Raw genomic sequence first — 20,129 nt, forward strand, 5'->3', positions numbered from 1 at the left:
TATATGCCCAGGAGTGGGATTGCTGGATCGTAAGGTAGTTCTATTTTTAGTGAAGGACCTCTATACTGTTTTCTATAGTAGCTGTATCAATTTACATTCCCACCAACATTGTAAGAGGGTTCCCTTTTCTGTACACCCTCTCCAGCATTTATTGTTTGTAGAATTTTTTGATGATGGTCATTCTGCTAGTGTGAGGTGATATCTTATAATTTTGATTTGCATTTCTCTAATTATTAGTAATATTGAGCATCTTTTCATGTGTTTATTGGCCAACTGTATGTCTTCTTTGGAGAAATGCCTACTGAAGTCTTTCACTCATTTTTAGATTGGGTTGTTTGCTTTCTTGATATTGAGTTGCACGAGTTATTTGTAAATTTTGGAGATTAATCCCTTGTCAGTTGCTTCATTTGCAAATATTTTCTCCCATTCTGAGGGTTGTCTTTTCATTTTGTTTATGGTTTCCTTTGTTGTGCAAAAGCTTTTAAGTTTAATTAAGTCTCATTTGTTTATTTTTGTTTTTATTTTCATTACTCTAGGAGGTAGGTCAAAAAAGATCTTGCTGCAATTTGTGTCAAAGAGTTTTCTGCCTATGTTTTTCTCTAAGAGTTTTATAATATCTGGTCTTACATTTCAGTCTTTGATCCATTTTGAGTTTATTTTTGTGTATGGTGTTAGAGAGTGTTTTCATTTCATTCTTTTACATATAGCTGTTACATATAATTTTCCCAGCACCACTTACTGAAGAGACTGTCTTTTCTCTGTTGTATATTTTTGTCTCTTTTGTCATAGATTAGGTGACCATAGAGATGTGGGTTTCTCTCTGTGCTTTCTGTCCTGTTACATTGATCTGTATTTCAATTTTTGTGCCTGTACCAAACGGCAAACACTGTATTACAGATGTGTTCATTTGTGGCCAACTCTTCGTGACCCCATGGACTATAGCCCGCCAGGTTCCTCTGTCCGTGGAATTTCCAGGCAAGAATACTGGAGTGTGTTGCCAATTCCAGCTCCAAACACTGTACTAGCTAGAAGGAAAAAAGAAAAGGAGGAAGGGAGGAAGGGAAGTCGGGAGGGAGGCAGAGGGGGTGAACTTGGTTAGGGAGAGAATAGCCACATGATGTATCAGTGCAGACCCTCGTGAGTCCTCGGTCAGCCAGGGCTCAGGAACAAAGCTCCTTTGGGAAAAGTCAACTTGAATTCCGAGAAATGTGAGGGGAAGATCAAGATGTTACCTTAGATGCCTGCACTGTGAAGCTGTGTGAGGCTGATGGGAAGTGAGAAGTTTGGCTGTTCCACGCATGATGGGTCGTCTGGGGTCTGACTGGCTGTGGTTCCAGTGTCCCTGGGCTGGGGATGAGACCCTGACACCTTAGAGAGCGAGAAAGCACCTTTCCATTGAGTGGTTCCAGAGGGAGTCCTGGATGCCTTAGACAGAGGAATGGACTTGCCATGATCTCAGAGCTATGTTCAAATTCCAGTTCTGCTACTTTTTGCTCTCATAACTCTGGGTAAATCAGTTAACCAATTTGAGCTTCAGTTTATTCAACTGTGAACTGGTGAAAAGCAATACTATCCTACATTAATAATGTGAAGATTAAGAGGAATATTAAGTTAAAGCATCTACCTGGTATAATGAAAGGCCAAAGTAGATCCTAAAAAATAATAATTTTTAAAAAATCATAATTGCCTAGAGTTCAGGGTAGGCTTTCAAAGGAGGAGATTCTTCCACTTTACCTGTGGCTTATAAAATCTGTGGCTACCTTCAGCTACAAGGCTCAGCTCTCACTGGATCCAGCTGGACTTTATCCCTTTTAGATATTCACCTGTAATTGTGATTAATTGCTCTAGACTTGGCCTGAGAGACCCAGAGTCTCAGCCAAATTGGCTACACTGAGCTGAGGAGCCAAGCTTTTGACTCCAGCACTCAGATGCTCTCTGAAGCAAGCACCTTCTGACTTTTCCATTCTCTGCTGCTGACTGAGCCTAGGGGTGTAAATCAGTTCCCTTGGATTTGCCAAGGAGATGCATTAGAAAACTTTAATACTAGTCTTGGAGCCAAATGAGCAGATCACCTGGTCAGTTTGAAGCAGAAATGCGGTACCGGATGAGAAGGCAGAGATGGGGGTGGGTTCTCCCCTAGTATCCAGCTTTGCTTGGGATGTTCAGTGAGGGCAACCTCCTTTCCTGGCATTTACAGACTTTGGGAATAGCCCACGGACGCTTCTGATGCAACGTGAATTTTGCATTTTGTTCAAAGAAAAGAACCAACAGCCCAGATCATGCTCCTGGAAAGCAACATGTCCTTAGCTCCTTTCTTTTCTGATGTTAGCTATGATTTCTTTTTAAAATTTATTTCATTTATTATTTATTTGACTGCACCAGGTCTTATTTGGGGCATGCAGGATCTTTAGTTGTGACATGTGTTGCTGTGCGCAAACTCTTAGTTGTGGCATTTGGAATTTACTTCCCTGACCGGGGATTGAACCTGGGTCCTGTGCCTTGGGAGCGTGGAGTCTTTACCACTGGACCACCAGAGAAGTCCCTAGTCATGCTTTCTTAAGTATGTAGTCTGCTGAACTTGAGATGAAGAGAAAAATAGACATCGCTGCCTGCACAAAGTGGAAAGAAAAGAAGAGAAAGCATTTTCCTGATGAGTAACTCATGGCAAGTATTTAAAAGGCTGATTTCTTAAAATGAGGCCTGGTCATGCATCCATTCCGCTCCTAGTAAGAGATTTCTCTCTGAGCATTTTTAAAGAGGTAAGCTGGTTAATTCTCTTACTCCAGGTATATTCTGTTAGCGTTGAGTGGCTTGTTCACTACATAGGGGCCTTGTCTTTTAAGATATGCAGTTTCAAATTTTCTTTGTTATAGTTTCGAATCAACTAGATCTTAAATGGAAATTCCATATAAAATGCCAGTAAAAGGTGTGCCATTCTGGCTAAAGTGGGATGGGCACCTGGATCTCCCCAACTCATCTTCTCTCACCCACTTTGCAATCCCTTCTTTAGAATCCAAAGCTCCTTCGGGCACAATTTGGAAACCATTGTTCTATAAGTGTCCTTTGCATGGTTCACTTTGAAATATCAGGGGCATCATAGAGGACCTGATAGACCTTCTATTAATAGACACTACAAAAGTAGTGGGGGGCATCATGAAGTGTTATGATGTAGTGGAAGGGAACATGCATTCACCAAACCAGGTTTCCATGCCTCCCTACCACGTGCAAATGGTGGAACCCCAGAAATGACTTAATCCTCTTGAGCTACTTTTTACCAAAATGCATAATAAATGAGAATAAACATTCATGTCATTAGTTTATACCAGGTTTACCTCTGTAAACTTCCCACCCAACTCCACGAAAGATGCCCTTCATCCATGAAATCCACTTTCCTTGGTCTGCAGAACAAGGCATTTAAAAAGAATCTTACTTGGAAGTTCAAAAAGGGCAAGATGAGCTTCTGTAGGTTCACCAGGTTCAAATTACACGAAATAAGACTTTTTGTTTCAGTGAGTTCCAGATTAGCGCATTCAGACGCCTCTTCTGTTGTTAGGCTTGGTACTTGTAGCTCTAATCTGCAAGAAGGATTAAATACATGCTCACCCAGAAGTTGAAATATTATAACTGTGACTTGGACAGCAACGAGATATGCACACCATTCTAAGAGCATAGGTTCTATGTACAGGATCACACGTAGAATCTTTAAAAGCAATGTAATAGCTCTTTTGGCTGCATGTCTAGGGGAATCTGTTACAGATCTCACCTATAAATATTAGAATCCCATTATTTAAAAAATAATAAAAGAAAACTATAAGCCATCAAGACCAGACTTGCTTGGGGTTATAGTCAGTTATTATTAGTCATCCTCGTTGCTCTTTGGAACAGAGCCTGAAATTAAGACTGGAGGTATCAGTGGTTTCAGGTTTAACCTTTAAAATTCCTAGAGGCTGAAGGGATTTAGCTGAAGGGATTTAGCAAAAGGACACTCAGCCCAGCTAGGATGGCCACTTCAAGGTGTGTAACTTAGGCTGTGAAGAAGCTGGCTGCCCGGCCCCTGCATCACCCACCCTACATACTTTGGCAGTTAGGATGAACGCTTTCCGAATTGTAAGGTTGCTTACCTTTGGTTTGGATGTGGATGTGACCGCAGCCTCACTGCGATGGTGACCCCGTGTAGCAGCTTGAGTGACCATCTGTCTAAATTCCTATTTGCACACCAGTAATAGAGACACAGAACAGGACTATCTCTTTGCCCTCCTGTGTGTCCTTCCAGAGAGTGTAGACAGCCTCTTAGAAGTGTTCTGTGGGGGAGAATTCCTGGAAAAAAAGAGAGAGAGGAGACTAGATAAAGTCCATTACACCTCTTTTATCCCTGAGGTTAGAGAGACTGGGATACTGAAACTGTGGGGCCAGAAGGAACGTGGAATTCATATTATACACGGTAAAATGAGACCTGAATAGGTGAAGCGACCCCAAAACAGATCCCATAGTGAGTGGAGGCAGACCCAGGGCCAGGACGTGAGTTTTCACCCTCTGAGTCTAAACTTTTCTGCAGCAGTGTCCCAGCTGTCATCCTGTGAAGAATAGCAACCGGGTGGTTCCATTTTACCTCTGTTAATTCAGTGGCCACATTTCCTTCTGTGTTCCTGGAACCCTGTTGCAGGCTTACTCATAGTTGGTTCCAGAGCCTTTTGCTTGGTAGAAATCAAGCTCTCTTCCTTAGCTTTCTTTCCTTTACTCTGTCTTAACCCCTGACTTACTCTGCTGCTCTTCCCTCCCCCTTTTGAGTCTCCCAGCCCCGGCTATTAGATCATCTAAAGCTTTCTTTGCGTTGCATACATACGGTTGGCTTTGTTGTTTCTGATTTGTCCACTGGGTAAGCCACTCTTTCTGGGCCTTAGTTTCTAGTTGATTCCTAACAACTCCGATCGCACACGTAATTGGGTGTTTGTGTTGCTTCCTGGAACACTGCCTTTCACACAGGCTATCCCTGACTGTTCCGTGGTTTGAGAAATTGGGGTGAGATGCAGTTCATGGTCCATCCTGTAGCCAAAGTAAGAAGCAAGTGAAAACTTCACAACATAAAGAGGGAAAAAACATCCGTTTCCTACAAAAATATAGGAAAGGGAAAGGAGAATAGATTGAAAAGAGGACAGATGAGATAAAAAGCATACTTAATGAAAAGGGAAATTTGAAATAGGGTCATTTGTTCTCCCAAGCAGTCTTTGCTTTGTTCCTTTATCTGTGTACCTGCCTACCTCCAGATCTACCACCCACCCATCCATCCACCCGTCCATCTCACATGTTGTCATCTGCTTTTCTGGCCCACATCAAGCGAGTATTGGAGAAGAGCAAATATTGGACCCAGAGCATCCCTAGCACAGCCAGGCTTCATTGTGTCCAGCTGCGTGTCTACAAGGCTGAGATCCTTTCAGCCACATGTCCAGTGTGAGCCCCAACCTGTGTTGTATCAGGAATCCCCTTTCCAGACGCCTGTATCCTGGGTCAGCCAGAGGAGGGACTGATGGAGACATACTAGGCTCCACCCTACCCAGATGTGATGTGTCCTTTTGATGAGGGGAAGTGATGTTCCTGGGGCTGGAAGTCACAGAGGGAAGTGAAGCAGCCTCCTCCCCTCCTTTGAAGGAAGCTCTGGAAGCTATAGACTTTAGCAGGTGAAAAGGAAGCTGTTTGAGAGGCAGTCTGAGGCCCATGGAGGTCCCAGGGTGATGCTGGCTGCAGCTGTGCTGGGGGTGACTTCTGGTGCCAGAAGCAAAGGGATCCCATCCAGTGAACTGGGTGCGAGAGGAATGCTTGTGAAACGAAAGCTGTTTCTCTCACCCGAGGGCCCCACAGCTGCCTTCATCTTCCTCTAAGCCCTCTGCTCCCCAGTCTGCCCTTTGGGCTTAGAGAAACCCAGAAAAAAAATTGAGCTTGCGCCAAGAGAGAAAGTGCAGCTCCTCCAAAATGGAAAGCAGGGTCATCGTCCCAATGTTCTGAATGTGGACTGTTGCAGAGAGCAGGGAGACGTGTCAGGAATGAGAACGGTCTGAGACAGGGCCCCAGGATCACTGCCCAGCTCCACCAGGGAGATGAAAGAATTTTCTCCTTCCTTTGCCTTTTAAATGTAATTCTGTCTACCCTTCTCCCCCACACCCGCCCAGCTCTCTTGCTGGGAGCAGTGCAGACATTCAGCCATCCTGGGAAAAGGCAGGATCCTTTTCATTACTGCCAGCCTGATTGAAGTCCCCAGAGCTAGGGAGGATTGAATTTTCCTCCCTCTCTGCCTCCCCTGTCCTGAATCCCTCCCCACACAGCTAGGATGCTCCGAGAGAAGTGAATTGGTGTCCTGTGGGACGGGATGAGGATGGGATCTGGTTGTGGGGGACAGTTTGGATGGTCTGTATCAGTGCTTTTGAGGACACTCCTTATGGAAGGACATTGTCATCTCTTCTTGGCCATGCCTCCACCCCTGAGCCCATCTTCCCTACCTTCAGGATAGAGGCCAGCAGCCAGTCATGCCTGGGTATGAGGGTTGGACCAGACCAAGACAGTCACTCGTGGATGTTTCTGCAGAGGGACCAGGGGTCATGAACCCACACAGGCTTGTTGTTAGTTTAGCAATGGGACTTGAAGAAGCCACTTCTCAACTTTGTGCAAAACAAGGACTTAGTCTGGAGGTTTCAAATTTGTTTCAGTCGCAGAATATTTGTTCTCAAATGAAACTATGTACATGAAAAAGAGAAAAGCTGAGCTGTGCTGATTGAAAGGAGGGAGAGATGGACAGAGTGGGGATCTTCTGTCTGTACCACCTCCGCTCCTCTAGTTGCCCAGTAGAGGTGGCTCCTGAGCTTCCTGGAGACTCAGTGATTTCCTCATCCATCCAGGGACCTTTGGCTGTCTCTTTCAAGTCCTGACAAGACTGGGAGTCTTTTTTGGGGGTCCAGATCTAGGTGGTCTTCAGTTCTGAAATATGGGAGGACTTCCCGTTGTGTATTTCTAATCTGTACCTGAGCTCCACACTTTAGTGCCTGAGGGTCAGTTCTTTCTCCTTTCCTGGGAGCAGAATGTGGAATCAGCTATGAAACAATCAGCTCTAGAAAGGGGTGTGTTCAAGGGGTGTGGTTTATATTTTGCCCTTACTGTTCTGTCTTCAATTTAACCTTGAGACTCATGCACTGAAGCATAAGCTGTTATTCTCTACTAAAATCTATCATGGACATAGAAGGATGTGTTCCCATGTTGGAGCTGATTAATTCATCCAGATATTTGAATGCTTACTTCATGCAGGAAGTGCTCTAGGTGCTATGCATTCTAGGTGTCATTTCCTCTTGTCAGCTTGAAGGATGTCATAGGCCATCTCTCACACATCTCAGCAGCTTAGTCATTCTAGTCCTCACCTCTAGTTTGACAGTATTCCCTGCTTTTAAGTTATTTGACCAACAGGCATTCGATGACTAATTGTATGTCAAGACTTTTCTTGAGAAATGCAATAGTTGTGTGGGATATAAACCATTGTCTTGTTGTGCATGGACTTGTTTAGGCTAAAAAAGGAAAATTTAAATACACACACACACACACACACACACACACACACAACAGCACAAGATAAAACTTCAAATAATTAAGAACTAAGTTGTAGGAATTCCCTGGCGGTCCAGTGGTTAGGACTCTGTGCTTCTACCACAGAGGGCGCAGGTTTGATGCCTGGTCAAGGAACTAAGATTCTACATGCTGTGTGGCACAGCCAAGAAAGAAAAAAGAACTAAATTTCATGCATCTTTTGCTTTTCTAAGAGAAGGGAAAAGGATATAAGTTTTCCAGAGAGGATGGGATAGATCCTAACTTGTTGGGCTTGGGCCATAAGGAAGAATAACCCAAAATGCCGCATCTCTATTTCCATTCAATCTGGATATGGTCATTACTCAGTCCCAAGCCTCTGATTTGACAAAATAGTGCAAATGCTAAGATGCTATGAACACCCCTGTGGTTTATTTTCTGTTGCAGTGTCTCAAAACTAGGAAGAACTAGATGCTTTGCTCTCACTTCTGTTGTCTCGTAAACCTCATAAATAGGCAGTAGAAGAGTTCCTGCCATACCTGTGTGACCTAAAAAAGGCTGTTTAACCTCCCAGAGTCTTGATTTTCCCATCCACAGAGTGGAGATACTTTCTATCTCACGAAGGAGTTTCGAAGATTAAAAAAAATTCTGTAAAGCAGCAACAATGAGGCTGATTCCCACCCTTCTTCCTTAAAGTACACCATGGCTAGCAGCGGATAATGCAAAGTGAGCTGCCTGCTGGGGTTGGTGAACCCCTTTGCCATGTCTTCTTCCCACTGCCCACCTGAAGGAGCTCTGTGCACTGCCGCCTTGCCATTTTCAAGGCTCAGTTCAAACTCTTAGTTTAGTAACCCCACCCTGACATTTCTTGCCTTACATTGTTCGCAGTTTGACACTAACAGTCTACTCAAACTGACATATGTGTGTCTTACCCTTGGACCAAATTGTATGTTCCTTGCAGGCAGAGACGCCTTATAATTATGTTCCGGCCCCAGTGTCTCATGAGGTGCCCTCGTGGCTTGTTGTTGGCTTTGTTTGCACTCACAGGGGCTAAGCTGCCTCTCTCTCAGGATGGTGCCACCTTTCCAGGCAAATTCCACATCCCTGGGGTTGGGGGGTGTGGCGGGGTCAGGCCGGGTTGTGGGGGTTGGCTCAGTGGGAAGCTACCTGCAGGCCTGGGTGTGGGGAGAGAGGTACAGCTTTTGCAATCTCCACCTCCTTCCTACTGTATCCCAGAGTTTACACCACTTTGTGCATCATTTTAGGCAAAGTCATTGCCTAAAGAGCAATGAGCTCAGTTGAACTTTTCTGAGCTAAAGAGCCCAGTTGAGCTTTTCTAAGGCTGGAGGCACTGCAGCCCAGCATGACTTCCTCTCTTTCTTGAACCAAACAAAATATTGTTACAGCAAACATGAAATCTTTCTTATTTTTCACAAACGCTCTCCAGGCCTAACAAAGCTAGCAAGCAGTCACACTCCTTGAATCAAAATAAGCATCTGCCTCTTTTCTCTTTATCCTGCTTTCCCAGCATTTTTGAGCAACAATTAAGAATGTGAGTATTTTATTAATTTATCTTAGGACTTCACTGAGTGTCTTCTGGATAGCATGCAAACATATTAAAACCTTAACTTTACCCTTTAATATGAATTGAACACAGAGATACTGAACATACACAGCCTGATTTATCCATCAACATTGTGCATGATAGACCCATAAACTCTCAATATTTCAAAAGTATATAAAATGAAAGGCAACATACAGTAAAGGGAAACTGAGTCGCGTGCAGCTGGGGAGAGGATAGGGTCATTTTCACTGGTCTGATTTTTTAAAAAGAGGAGGAAGAAGCAACAGCCCTCCCGGAGGACATGGGCCTTTAACTGTCTCTTTTACTTGTGGTGTCACAGAATAATTTGATAGTAGGAAGGAAGTCAGGGACTCTCCCCCTAAAGAAGTGTGTGGACTCACATGTAATTTGTACTTACAATCTCAGGGACTCTGTGGGTCTGTTGGAATCCATTCATAGTTCATTCTGCCTAACTTAAGACTGAGGGATTGATCGCACCTAGAAAGAAGATAGGAGAAGGCAGCAGAGAGTCAGAAATAGAGTAGACACAAGGTGAAAAGGCCATTGCTTCCAGGCTGCTAGCCTGCATTTGCCTTTTGTGCTTCTGCTACTTAGCCCTGGCTCTGGGCTCTGTCTTATCCATTGCTGATCAGTTGTCCTGGGGACGCTGTATGCAAACTGTTGAGAGGTATCACTAAGGAAGACTTCTTTGTTCTTTTCCAGCTCCTCACAGCCAGTGACCTTGCAGCCAGCGACCTCAAAGGATTTCAGCCACAAGTAAGTTCCACTGATCCTTTTATGAATTTTGGTTGTGAGGAAACGAAGTTGGCACCAGGGCACAAGCCCCCACCTTGTATTTCCAGCATCTCTGACTCAGGGAACCTGCCTTGACAGTGACTTGGTAGCTTGTCATCTCCCACTGGCTCCTCTCAACTCATCACAAACAAAACCACCTTTTTCTGCTTTCTTAATATTTTATAGTGCGAAAGAGAGTAGACCAAGCTGCTTGGAATGTGTGGTGGTGGGTGACTCAGCATAGGAAAGGGTTAAACCAAGAATGTAGAAGGTGGGATTTTCTCCTGCATTTCTCCTCTTTGGTACAGGGTACTCCCATTTGTGGAATCTTTGTGAGCAAATACCTTGTAGCCACAGTCTGGGGGCCAGGTTAATCTCAGACTCTGCAGAGGCAGATGGTTGAGTTTTGCTGATCTTGGTTAGAAAATGGGCCATTATTATCTCTGGCCAGAATGCTTTTTGGAGGTCACTATGAGCAAGCGACAAGAGGCACAGGCAGAGTCTCTCTTGGGACCTCCCTGGCAGCTTTGAAGGTGGAAAATCACCTTGCCTGTCTTTGGAAGGAAGCTTACTGTCTCCACACAAAGGCATAACCACACACACACACACACACACACACACAAATGCATACCCGACAAACATAGTCCTTGTGTTCCGCATGGATCTCAGTGTAGATAGAATATGTATGCAAAGACGGGTAAATCCAAGAGCAAGAAATGAGCTCTCTCACCCCTGCCTCTGTTCCCCCTTGAGTGGGAAACTTCCTGTCACTCCCCAACTCAGTGCTGCCCAAGACCCCACCTGCCGCACCTCTGCAGGGACTCCCAAAGGCAGAGCAGGTAATTGTTAATACAAGAATTCCATAAACTTGAGGACGTTGTCTTCTTTAAACATGTTTTATAGCCAAGAGCTCACTGTACCCTTACTACACTTCCCCCATGTGGAACGTATCCTGTGGGTCCCCTTTCACTGCCGGAGGAAACTGAGGCCCCAAGACCCCTGAGAGCACTGGGGCCAGATCGGAAGGAGAGTAAGAGGCTTGGGGGAGACAGTGAACAAAATCCAAGGCCCCGCTGGTGAGAGTCAAAGATAAACCCACGTACAGTTTGGGGTGTTTTGATCACAGCTTGTTAATCCTTCTGTCAGGACGCAGTGAGGTTTTAAAAATAGTCAGGAAGCCTTTTGACAATATTGAAAAATGATAATTTATTCAAGTAGTTATTCACATAATGCACACAAGCTTTCAGGTGAGCTCAGAGAATGTAAAACAAAAATAAAAGAAAATCGATCCATGTCCCACCCACCTCCACACCTACACTCACACACAGTGGCATCCCGGCCAAAGATTTATTTTTATCTGGAATTTATAAAAATAAAGGGGGGTGGGAAGAGGCTTTGTACTATGTTGTTTTGTGGCTTGAAACGGATACATATTGGAGACTGACTTTATGGAAGGTGTGTGTGTGTGTGTATGGGTGTGTGTGTGCTTTTGGCATTATTTCTGAGTTGATCATATTCTCTCTCTGTTTGTTGAGTCCACAGTTCTAGAGATATTTGATTTAAAATGAACTATTGTTAGATATATTGGGGGTCTGCCCATCACACTTGAGGCCATGATCCTAGAAAAGCAGCTCCCCTGCTCCCTGCCGATTACACTGCGGTGGTTGGTGCAGACGGCTCACTCCCTTGGTTCCATCTGACCTTTCCACATTATTCCATTTGTGTGTCATTCCCCCGCGGCTGGAATATAAATGTGTATTTTTCACTCCTCAGGATGCATGTTCCTGAGGCCAGGAGGCCCTGGGAATCTTGTGGACAGAGTGTAGTGCCCAGATCAAAGTCAGTTCTTCAGTGTTGTTCCTAAATCAAAAAGGCCCGGATGTGTCTCGAATCAACATCACCCTCTTGGGTGCTTTTCCAGAGAGAAACAGAACATTGCCCACACGTTTGGGGCTGTGCACCAGTCCATTGGCCTCTGTTATTGTTTTCCCTTCTCTCTGGGTTTCAGGTGAAACTGAGCCCCAGGCATCCTGATGTCCAGTCATTCATGGGTGTGTTCCTTCCCAGGAACTGTCACTGACTTTCAGGAGGCAATTCACTGAGGACCCCTCCCTGGGCTCATTGTCAGTGGGCCTGTTGGCTTTCACGTGATCCACAGTCACCACTTGCATGGAAAAGTTTTTGTCTTTTTTTCCTTCCTTGAAACATTTCCTGCTGCAGCCTCTTAGGGAAAATAGTCATGATTTTCTCCCTCATCCTTGCTGCCCTTCTGGTTTGAAGGTGTGGAGAGCAGTGAGTGTATGAGTCTGACCTCTCCTGTCTCCTGTCTCTCTCCTTCTTTTCTGCCTCCAGATAAAGAAGAGGTGGGTCAGGAAGTCATTGTCAGCCTTTCTCCCTGTGATTATTGGTTTGTAAAGGCACCATGTTCATTCCTGGAAATAAACACATTACTTTGAAGGTAGAGCCTGATGCTGAGATTTTACAGCCTGTGCACTAGGGTTGAGAGTTCTTCCTGGGTTGGTGAGCTTGGCTTCTGTTCTGGGTGAGCAGGAAGAACTGCCTCACCGGAGGTTACTGGTCTCAAAAACACAGATGGAAAGCCTCCTGAAATTCATACCTATGTCACCCAGATTCTTCTCTTAATATTTGGTCCCCTGCAAACACATCTTTCATTTTCCAACACCTTGTTCTTCCTGCCTTTGAAGGAATGAACATATTTGAGCCCCCTCTCTTATCCTTGGATGACTAGAAATGAGGACCCTCATCTACCTTTCCCAGACCATCTCTCTCCATTCTTGAAAGGATTAAAAGCAGCAGAAGCTTAGTAGAAGCCCCACAGTCATGTGACTTCTTCATTTTATTTTTACTCTTTTTTTCCCTCTGAGTTAAGAGCTATAAGTTGTCCACTGTAAAAATTTTGGAATATGTGAAAGTGGTAAAAAAATAGTACAGTCTTCTAGTTATAAAATAAATAAGTCCTGGGGATGTAATATACTCCACGGTGACTTTAGTTATATTTGAAAGTTATTAAAAGAGTGAGTCTTGAAAGCTCTCATCACAAGAAAAAATTTGTAATTCTGTGTGGCGATGGATGCTAACTGTAAAAGTTAACTAAAAAGAAGAAATTTGGAAAATAGTTAGAAAATTTTGAAAATCTCTTTCCACCCCAGAAATACTTATAATGACCTTTTGGGGTATAGTCTTACCATAATTATTGTGCAAAACGTACACATCTATGGGATTTTTTAAAAAACTGACATTCATATTTTATATGCCTTTTTAACCTTCTTTTTTGTTTGTTTGCATGCTTTTCATGTCACTGGAAAAATCTTCTAGCAGCTAGCTATTTTTGTCTTCTTGCTAGTACCATCATTTATTCACCACGCCCCTCTTGCCAGACATTCCGTTCCTTTTGCAGGCTGAGCTCTCCAGGAGCAATCCAAGGCAAATGCTAGATCCTCTGCTCTCATCTAGGATACAAATAGCAGCCACAGCTTCTTTGCAGTTAGTTCTTTGTCTCTCCTACAGGCATCTGACGATTGTTTAAATTTCATAGTGAAGTGTCCGTGTATATGCCCGTGGGCATTTAAGCACATGCTTACAAGGGCCCTGGTGGGGGATGTTAGGAAGAAACAACCATAGCATGGGGCCCAAGCTCAGATGCAAGTGTCATCTGTCCATCTGCTGTGCTGGAAAGCAACCTTGAGAAGATCCATCCCCCCAAAAGAGAGCACCCACTAAAGGACTTGGTTCTCACCTGCTTCATAAACGCCCCACTGTCTCAGAGGAGAGAGGAGGCTTCTTATAGGAAAAATTGGATTTTACTTCAAGTATGTCTCAATGACAGGATTTTGGGAGGCAAGTGTAATAGCTGTTATATAAGGGTAGCTATTTTAAAGACATTTCTAAAATGGCTATTGCTGTTATGGCCAAGGGGACATTTGCAGTGAAAGGTAAGAAGAGTCACTCCGAACACACGGAAAACATTTTTCAGTTCAGAGAAAACAGGACTTTCAGTTACTGAGCTGCCATTTCATTCAAAGATGCCCATGGAGATCTTTACGTAGAGCTACGTGCTGCACAGACTCTTCCCCAGAATTTGGCAGTTCTGGAATATTCTACCACTATTAGCTTTGTGAAGATGCCTAATGGCTTTAATCCTCATTTTCCTTATCGAGCAAAAAAGCTGTGCTGCTTATCCCTCAGACTGTTGTGAGGATCAAATGAGACAATATTGTGAAAGTAACCTAGCATGGTGGCTGCCACATATAGCAAATTCAACTTTTCCTTTCGTTAGAGAAGTGTGTGCTTAATCGCTCAGTTGTGTCCAACTCTTTTCAACCACATGAACTGTAAGCCACCAGTTTCGTCTGTCCGTGGGGATTCTCCAGGCAAGAATACTGGAATGGGTTGCCATGCCCTCCCCCAGGCAAAGAAGTTTCAGTTCAGTTCAGTCGCTCAGTCATGTCTGACTCTTTGTGACCCCGTGGACTGCAGCACACCAGGCTTCCCTGTCCATCACCAACTCCTGGAGCCTACTCAAACTCATGTCTATCACGTCAGTGAGGCCATCCAACCATCTCATCCTCTGTCGTCCCCTTCTCCTTAGGTTAAATTATTTAAGAATTCAGAGGAAGGAGAAATTGTATCTATGTGAGCAAGCAAAAAAGTCTTCTAGATACATGGGCCAAGATAGGTGAGAAGGAAGTGAGGCAGTGAACTTACTCCAGGGCAGGGGAAGCCTGGATGAAGACCAAACCAAGGGTGGAGATTCTTGGGTGTGTTCTGGAGACAGAGTGCTTTAACTGCTCTGGTTTAGATGGAATATATATGGTGAGGATATAGCTGCAAATTAGGTTGGGACCAAATTGCACAAGGTCTCCAAAGTCCAGAAAAATAGGCACACTAGTTTAATGATCCTCCATTAATTATCTAATGTTTATTATCTATTATTCAACTTTAATAATATGTTGTTACAAAAGCCTTGATTTGGAGCATGGGCTGATTTCTGTGGTGTAAATATCTCCCCAGTGAACAATTTTGAGCTGTCAATGGTTTAATAACCTGTTTGCAAAGTCTTTGACAGTCAGTTTTCCTGAGTTGATGTGATCAGTTCCCCACACACCCCTGGGCCAGCTTCTGTAATCATTACCATTTGCCAGTCTTATTTCAGCTATATTCCCAGATACATATGTATTTTTCATTTTAAATCTGGGGAAAGTATTTTTTAAAAATCCCAGTCATCATGTTATTTTACCCGTAAATAATTCACTAAGCTTTTCTAACAAATAAGGCCTTTAAAATATATTATCATAATGCTATTATGTTATTGGTTTATGTTATTATTACCTATAAAATATTATTTTAATATAATATAAAAGTATTATGTTATTCTTACCTATAAAAGTAACAATAATTCCATAGTATTTTCTAATCCCAGTTCATGTTCAGATTTCTCTGATTATCTTAACATGGATTTTACAGTTGATTTGTTTGAATCAGAATCCACATTTTAGATTTTGACATCTGTCTGAGAACAGCAGAGCCACTGAAGGCTTGAGTATGGGGAAGAACCACAACTGTGATGCAAGAAGGTTGTACCATAGTTAGTAGATGTAATGAAATAAAGAGGGGATTGAGCCAGTAATAAGCCTGGGTGTTGGTCCATATGAGATGTAGTAGGGAATGAAGCTGGGCTGGGGTCAGTGGGACATGTTCCTGAGGGAAGAAATGCCAGCTAAAGTATAGGAGCAGAATCAATGGACCTGATAGCTACTTGGCTGACTGGACAAATAAGGGGACTGTAAACCCAAAGGAGGTACAGGTTAAGAAGTTACAGTGTTCATTCCTGGATTAAGTGTGATTATCCCCCAATGTTCAAAGGAGGAGGACTTTGTCATCCCTAAACAAACCCTTACTCCATTTTCCTCAGGCCCCACAATCAGTTCTACTTACAGACATCAGGAGACATAACCGTCTGAGAAATATCCTGGGCTCCATGAGTCCTAACCCAGAATTTTTCAATGCAATGACTCCAAACATTTTGTGAGGAGAGGCTAGTTTTTAGGAAGGTGTGACCATGGAGTTTCTGAACAGAAGGAAATTCGAGCTGTGCACATGTCCCACCAGAAGAGGCATGGTGATGCAGGGAAGGGGTGATGACAGTAACCTGTGACTCAGTGATGGTCTGTGTTTTGGGGTATTTCAAGTGGCTACCCCTATACTGAAAAGCAGCAGAGCAGGTTGGAGAGTCAGAGGCTTCTGATGGCTCCTTTCTTTTGAATGTGAAATCCCTGAGTTCCCAGGTTGCTTGTTCTTCAAGGGTGCATAGTGTCCTTCAGAACAGAGTCACCCTTGTCAGACTCTGTTCCCATGGACACCGGCTGCCTACAGGCTGAGAGTCAACAGTCGTAAAGATGGAAAAGGAAGCTCGGGATTTTCCAGAGTACCCAGCCGCTGTTGGACTCAGCAAAGCTGGTGTTGCTACATGTCCACATGGCCTTTGGCTGAGTGTACATATGCCAAAGACTTACTAAAAGTGAACTGTATGCCAGAAAGTGTTCTTTGAACTTTACATTTATTCATCAGTTAATCCTTATAAACCTTTGTGAAATCAGTAATACTATTATTTTCATTTCAAAAGTAATTGCAGAATTGCTAAGGTCACAAAGCCCATAAGTGGCAGAAATAGAATTTGAACCCAGGTGATCCAGCACCCACACCTGTATTCTTCATCTCTTACGCTATGAAACCTTGAGTTAGAGCGTATCACCATTGTTAAGATAATTCAAACCCAAACTGATCACTGATAAAATCAGGACAAGCAGCCACAGCTTCACTTTTGTATACCATATTGAGTTCTTTTTATCTCAGCCTATTCAAGGAAAAATAATTTATCTATCTCAGAGTAAGACAGGGAATTTTTGTGGAGCATTTTGAATCCTTTCGTCTTGGCAAAGCATTTCTGCTGTTCTCATCCCTTCCCTTCCCCAGTTCCCAGATGGAGAGTTATGGCAGTTGTTGTCCTTTCTTCAGAGGAAACCGCAGTGAAGCAGAAGTAGGCAGCGGAGTCTCCCACCTAAGACTCACAGCAGCGAGGAAAAGCGTCGGCTTGTTTTGAATACACCACATTGCATCTACTTTGCCATTTTGGGAAGAACCAAACTGAAGCAAAACAGGGTATAAGGAAGTCCTTCTACCAGTGCTTACATACTCCTCCTTCCATTTCAGAATTGAAAAGTCAAGACGGAACACCTAGAGTAGTGGTTCTCAACTTTGACCACAGATGGGATTATTGAGGGAGTTTATTGAAACTACCAAAGCCCAGGTCCAACCCCATTGATTTAATCTGGGTGTAATCTGGGTGGAGTCCAAAAGCACCAAGTCTTTTCCGAAGCTCCCCAGAATCTAAATTAGCCTCCTCATTTTCTAGATAAAGACTGAATCTTGGAGGAAGTCTTAAAGAGGAGAGAAAGTAAAGGGCTCCATATTCAAATGGCTTCTACCTTGTGTTAGGAATGTGTAATGTGCCTCACTTGCCCCCGGTGTCTAAGCCCACAGCAGCCTGTTATCAGATGGCTTACACTTCCACTTTCACTGAGGAGGAAACTGGGGTCCAGGCAGAGGATATATGGCTAAGCAGGTATTCTGAAAAGGCTACCCCTGTGCCTACCACCGGCTATTCAGGTGGTAAAATACATTTGACAGGCCAGCACCAGTCTGCAGTCCATGCCCTGAATCATACTGAATCAAAGAGTGAAGATTCATGGCAAGAGGCAGAGGGCAAGCTTGAAGAAAGGCCTTGAGAAAAAGATATGAGCTTACAGAGATCAAATTGCCAACATCCGCTGGATCACTGAAAAAGCAAGAGAGTTCCAGAGAAACATCTACTTCTGTTTATTTATTGACAATGCCAAAGCCTTTAGACCATGTGGATCACAGCAAACCATGGAAAATTCTGAAAGAGATGGGAACACCAGACCACCAGACCTGCGTCCTGAGAAATCTGTATGCAGGTCAAGAAGCAATAGTTAGAACTGGACATGGAACAACAGACCGGTTCCAAATTGAGAAAGGAGTACATCAAGGCTGAATACTGTCACCCTGCTTATTTAACTTATATGCAGAGTACTTCATAAGAAATGCTGGGCTGGATGAAGCACACGCTAGAATCAAGATTGCCAGGAGAAATATCAATAACCTCAGATATGCAGATGACACACACCACCCTTATGACAGTAAGCAAAGAACTAAAGAGCCTCTTGATAAAAGTGAAAGAGGAGAATGAAAAAGGTGGCTTAAAACTCAACATTCAGAAAACTAAGACCATGGCATCCAGTCCCATTACTTCATGGCAAATAGATGGGGAAACAGTGGAAACAGTGACAGACTTTATTTTTTTAGGTTCCAAAATCACTGCAGATGGTGACTGCAGCCATGAAATTAAAAGATGCTTGCTCCTTGTAGGAAAAGCAATGACCAACCTAGACAGCTTATTAAAAAGCATAGACATTACTTTGCCAACAAATGTCCATTTAGTCAAAGCTATGGTTTTTCCAGTAATCATGTATGGATGTGAGAGTTGGACTAAAAAGAAAGCTGAGCATCGAAGAATTGATAGTTTTGAACTGTGATGTTGGAGAAGACTCTTGAGAGTCCCTTGGACAGTAAGGAGATCCAACCAGTCCATCTTAAAGGAAATCAGTCCTGAATATTCATTGGAAGGACTGATGCTGAAACTCCAATACTTTGGCCACCTGATGTGAAGCACTGTCTCATTTGAAAAGACCCTGATACTGGGAAAGACTGAAGGTGGGTGAGAAGGAGACGACAAAGGATGAGATGGTTGGATGTCATCACTGACACCATGGACATGAGTTTGAGTAAGCTCCGGGAGTTGGTGATGGACAGGGAAGCCTGGTGTGCTGCAGTCCGTGGGGTCGCAAAGAGCTGGACACGACTGAGTAGCTGAACTGAACCAGTGGGCTCATGGTGACTGTATTTGTATTGTGAATAACGTTCCCCCTCCAAAAAACGGCTCTACGTGTAGAGGTGTTTCTTCTGGCTGCTTGTTGGATACCTACATAGAACACGAATCTTTTCCCACAATTCCTAGGGCAACCCACTTTGTTTTTCTCACCTCACACCAGTATTGTCGCATCTGTGACAGTAGTAGAGCATTTTAAACAAAAACATTTGTTCACCTGCATACACACACTTTGTACTAAAACTGACATTATTATTTTCTTACATGAGATCAATCACTTTGTATAGGTATATCTTTTTTACACTGCCTACCTGGATAGTGTTCATAGTAGATTAAAAAAAAAAAAAAAGACAATATTGATATATAGTCCTGAAGCAAGAAGTCCCCCAGGTGTTTCCAGAGTGTCTGGCATTTCAATGGAATATTCTGGTCTTAATAAGTTCTAAATATCTTTAGAGTTTGTGAATATTTTATTTCTCCCAAGATATTTTGAACACCTGAAGGCCAAGTGCAGGTGGGTCCAGCTTAAAACAGACCTAATATGCAGAAGTTCACACTTGGGAAAATTGCTGATTGACAGGTGGGTATAGGGAGGAGAGGGGTTTCCTCCTATGCAGAAATTTTTTTTTCTACATTTGTCAAAGGAGTCAATGTAAGTTATCCCCACAAAATATTAAAATATGATTTAGCCTTAAAATCTGATTTTAATCAAATTTTTAGCCTCAAAAATCTGATTTTGATCAAATCTGATATGATCAAAAAGTCAAATTAAAAAAAAAGTCAAATTTTCAGAATAGAAGTATAAAACAAATGAAGTCAATCAGTGATGATTAACTCTGAATATCATTCTCTTTTCTTTCAACAATAATATTCCTCTGAAAGAAAAACAAAAACAAACCAAAATGCTTAGCAGCAAGGGTGTAGAGCTAGATGATTTCTGTGATCCCTTGAGACTCAAAACATTTAATTACACTGGCTTCTTCCACTGACTTCATGTTTCTAGTTTTCCATTTTTGTTTTTCTCTTCAATTCTTTTGGTAAAGTGGCTTCAATTTGAGCTTCTTAAAAATCATCTGATCATTTGAGGTATGAGGTCATTCATTTTTTGATCTATCTCAAATATCTGTGTTTATTAGTGGATTGAGTTACAGATTTCTCTGTCTAAATTTTAATGTGATATGTAACTTTGTTCTATACATTTTTAGGGCTAGGAATGACTCATGG

General features: G+C 43.1%; 1 protein-coding gene across 4 annotated transcripts in view; it reads left to right on the top strand.

Moving 5' to 3' along the window:
- The window catches only part of SETBP1 (SET binding protein 1), a 408,527-nt gene that overhangs the window by 196,386 nt on the left and 192,012 nt on the right, over positions 1 to 20,129 (top strand). For all 4 annotated transcript variants that reach the window (XM_060405485.1, XM_060405486.1, XM_060405484.1 and 1 more), the window contains one exon: positions 9,848 to 9,901. In XM_060405485.1, the coding sequence (XP_060261468.1) occupies positions 9,848 to 9,901 (54 nt within the window). The remainder of the gene's footprint in view (positions 1 to 9,847; positions 9,902 to 20,129) is intronic.

The sequence above is a fragment of the Ovis aries genome, chromosome 23, assembly GCF_016772045.2.
Source record: "Ovis aries strain OAR_USU_Benz2616 breed Rambouillet chromosome 23, ARS-UI_Ramb_v3.0, whole genome shotgun sequence".
NCBI lineage: Eukaryota > Metazoa > Chordata > Mammalia > Artiodactyla > Bovidae > Ovis > Ovis aries.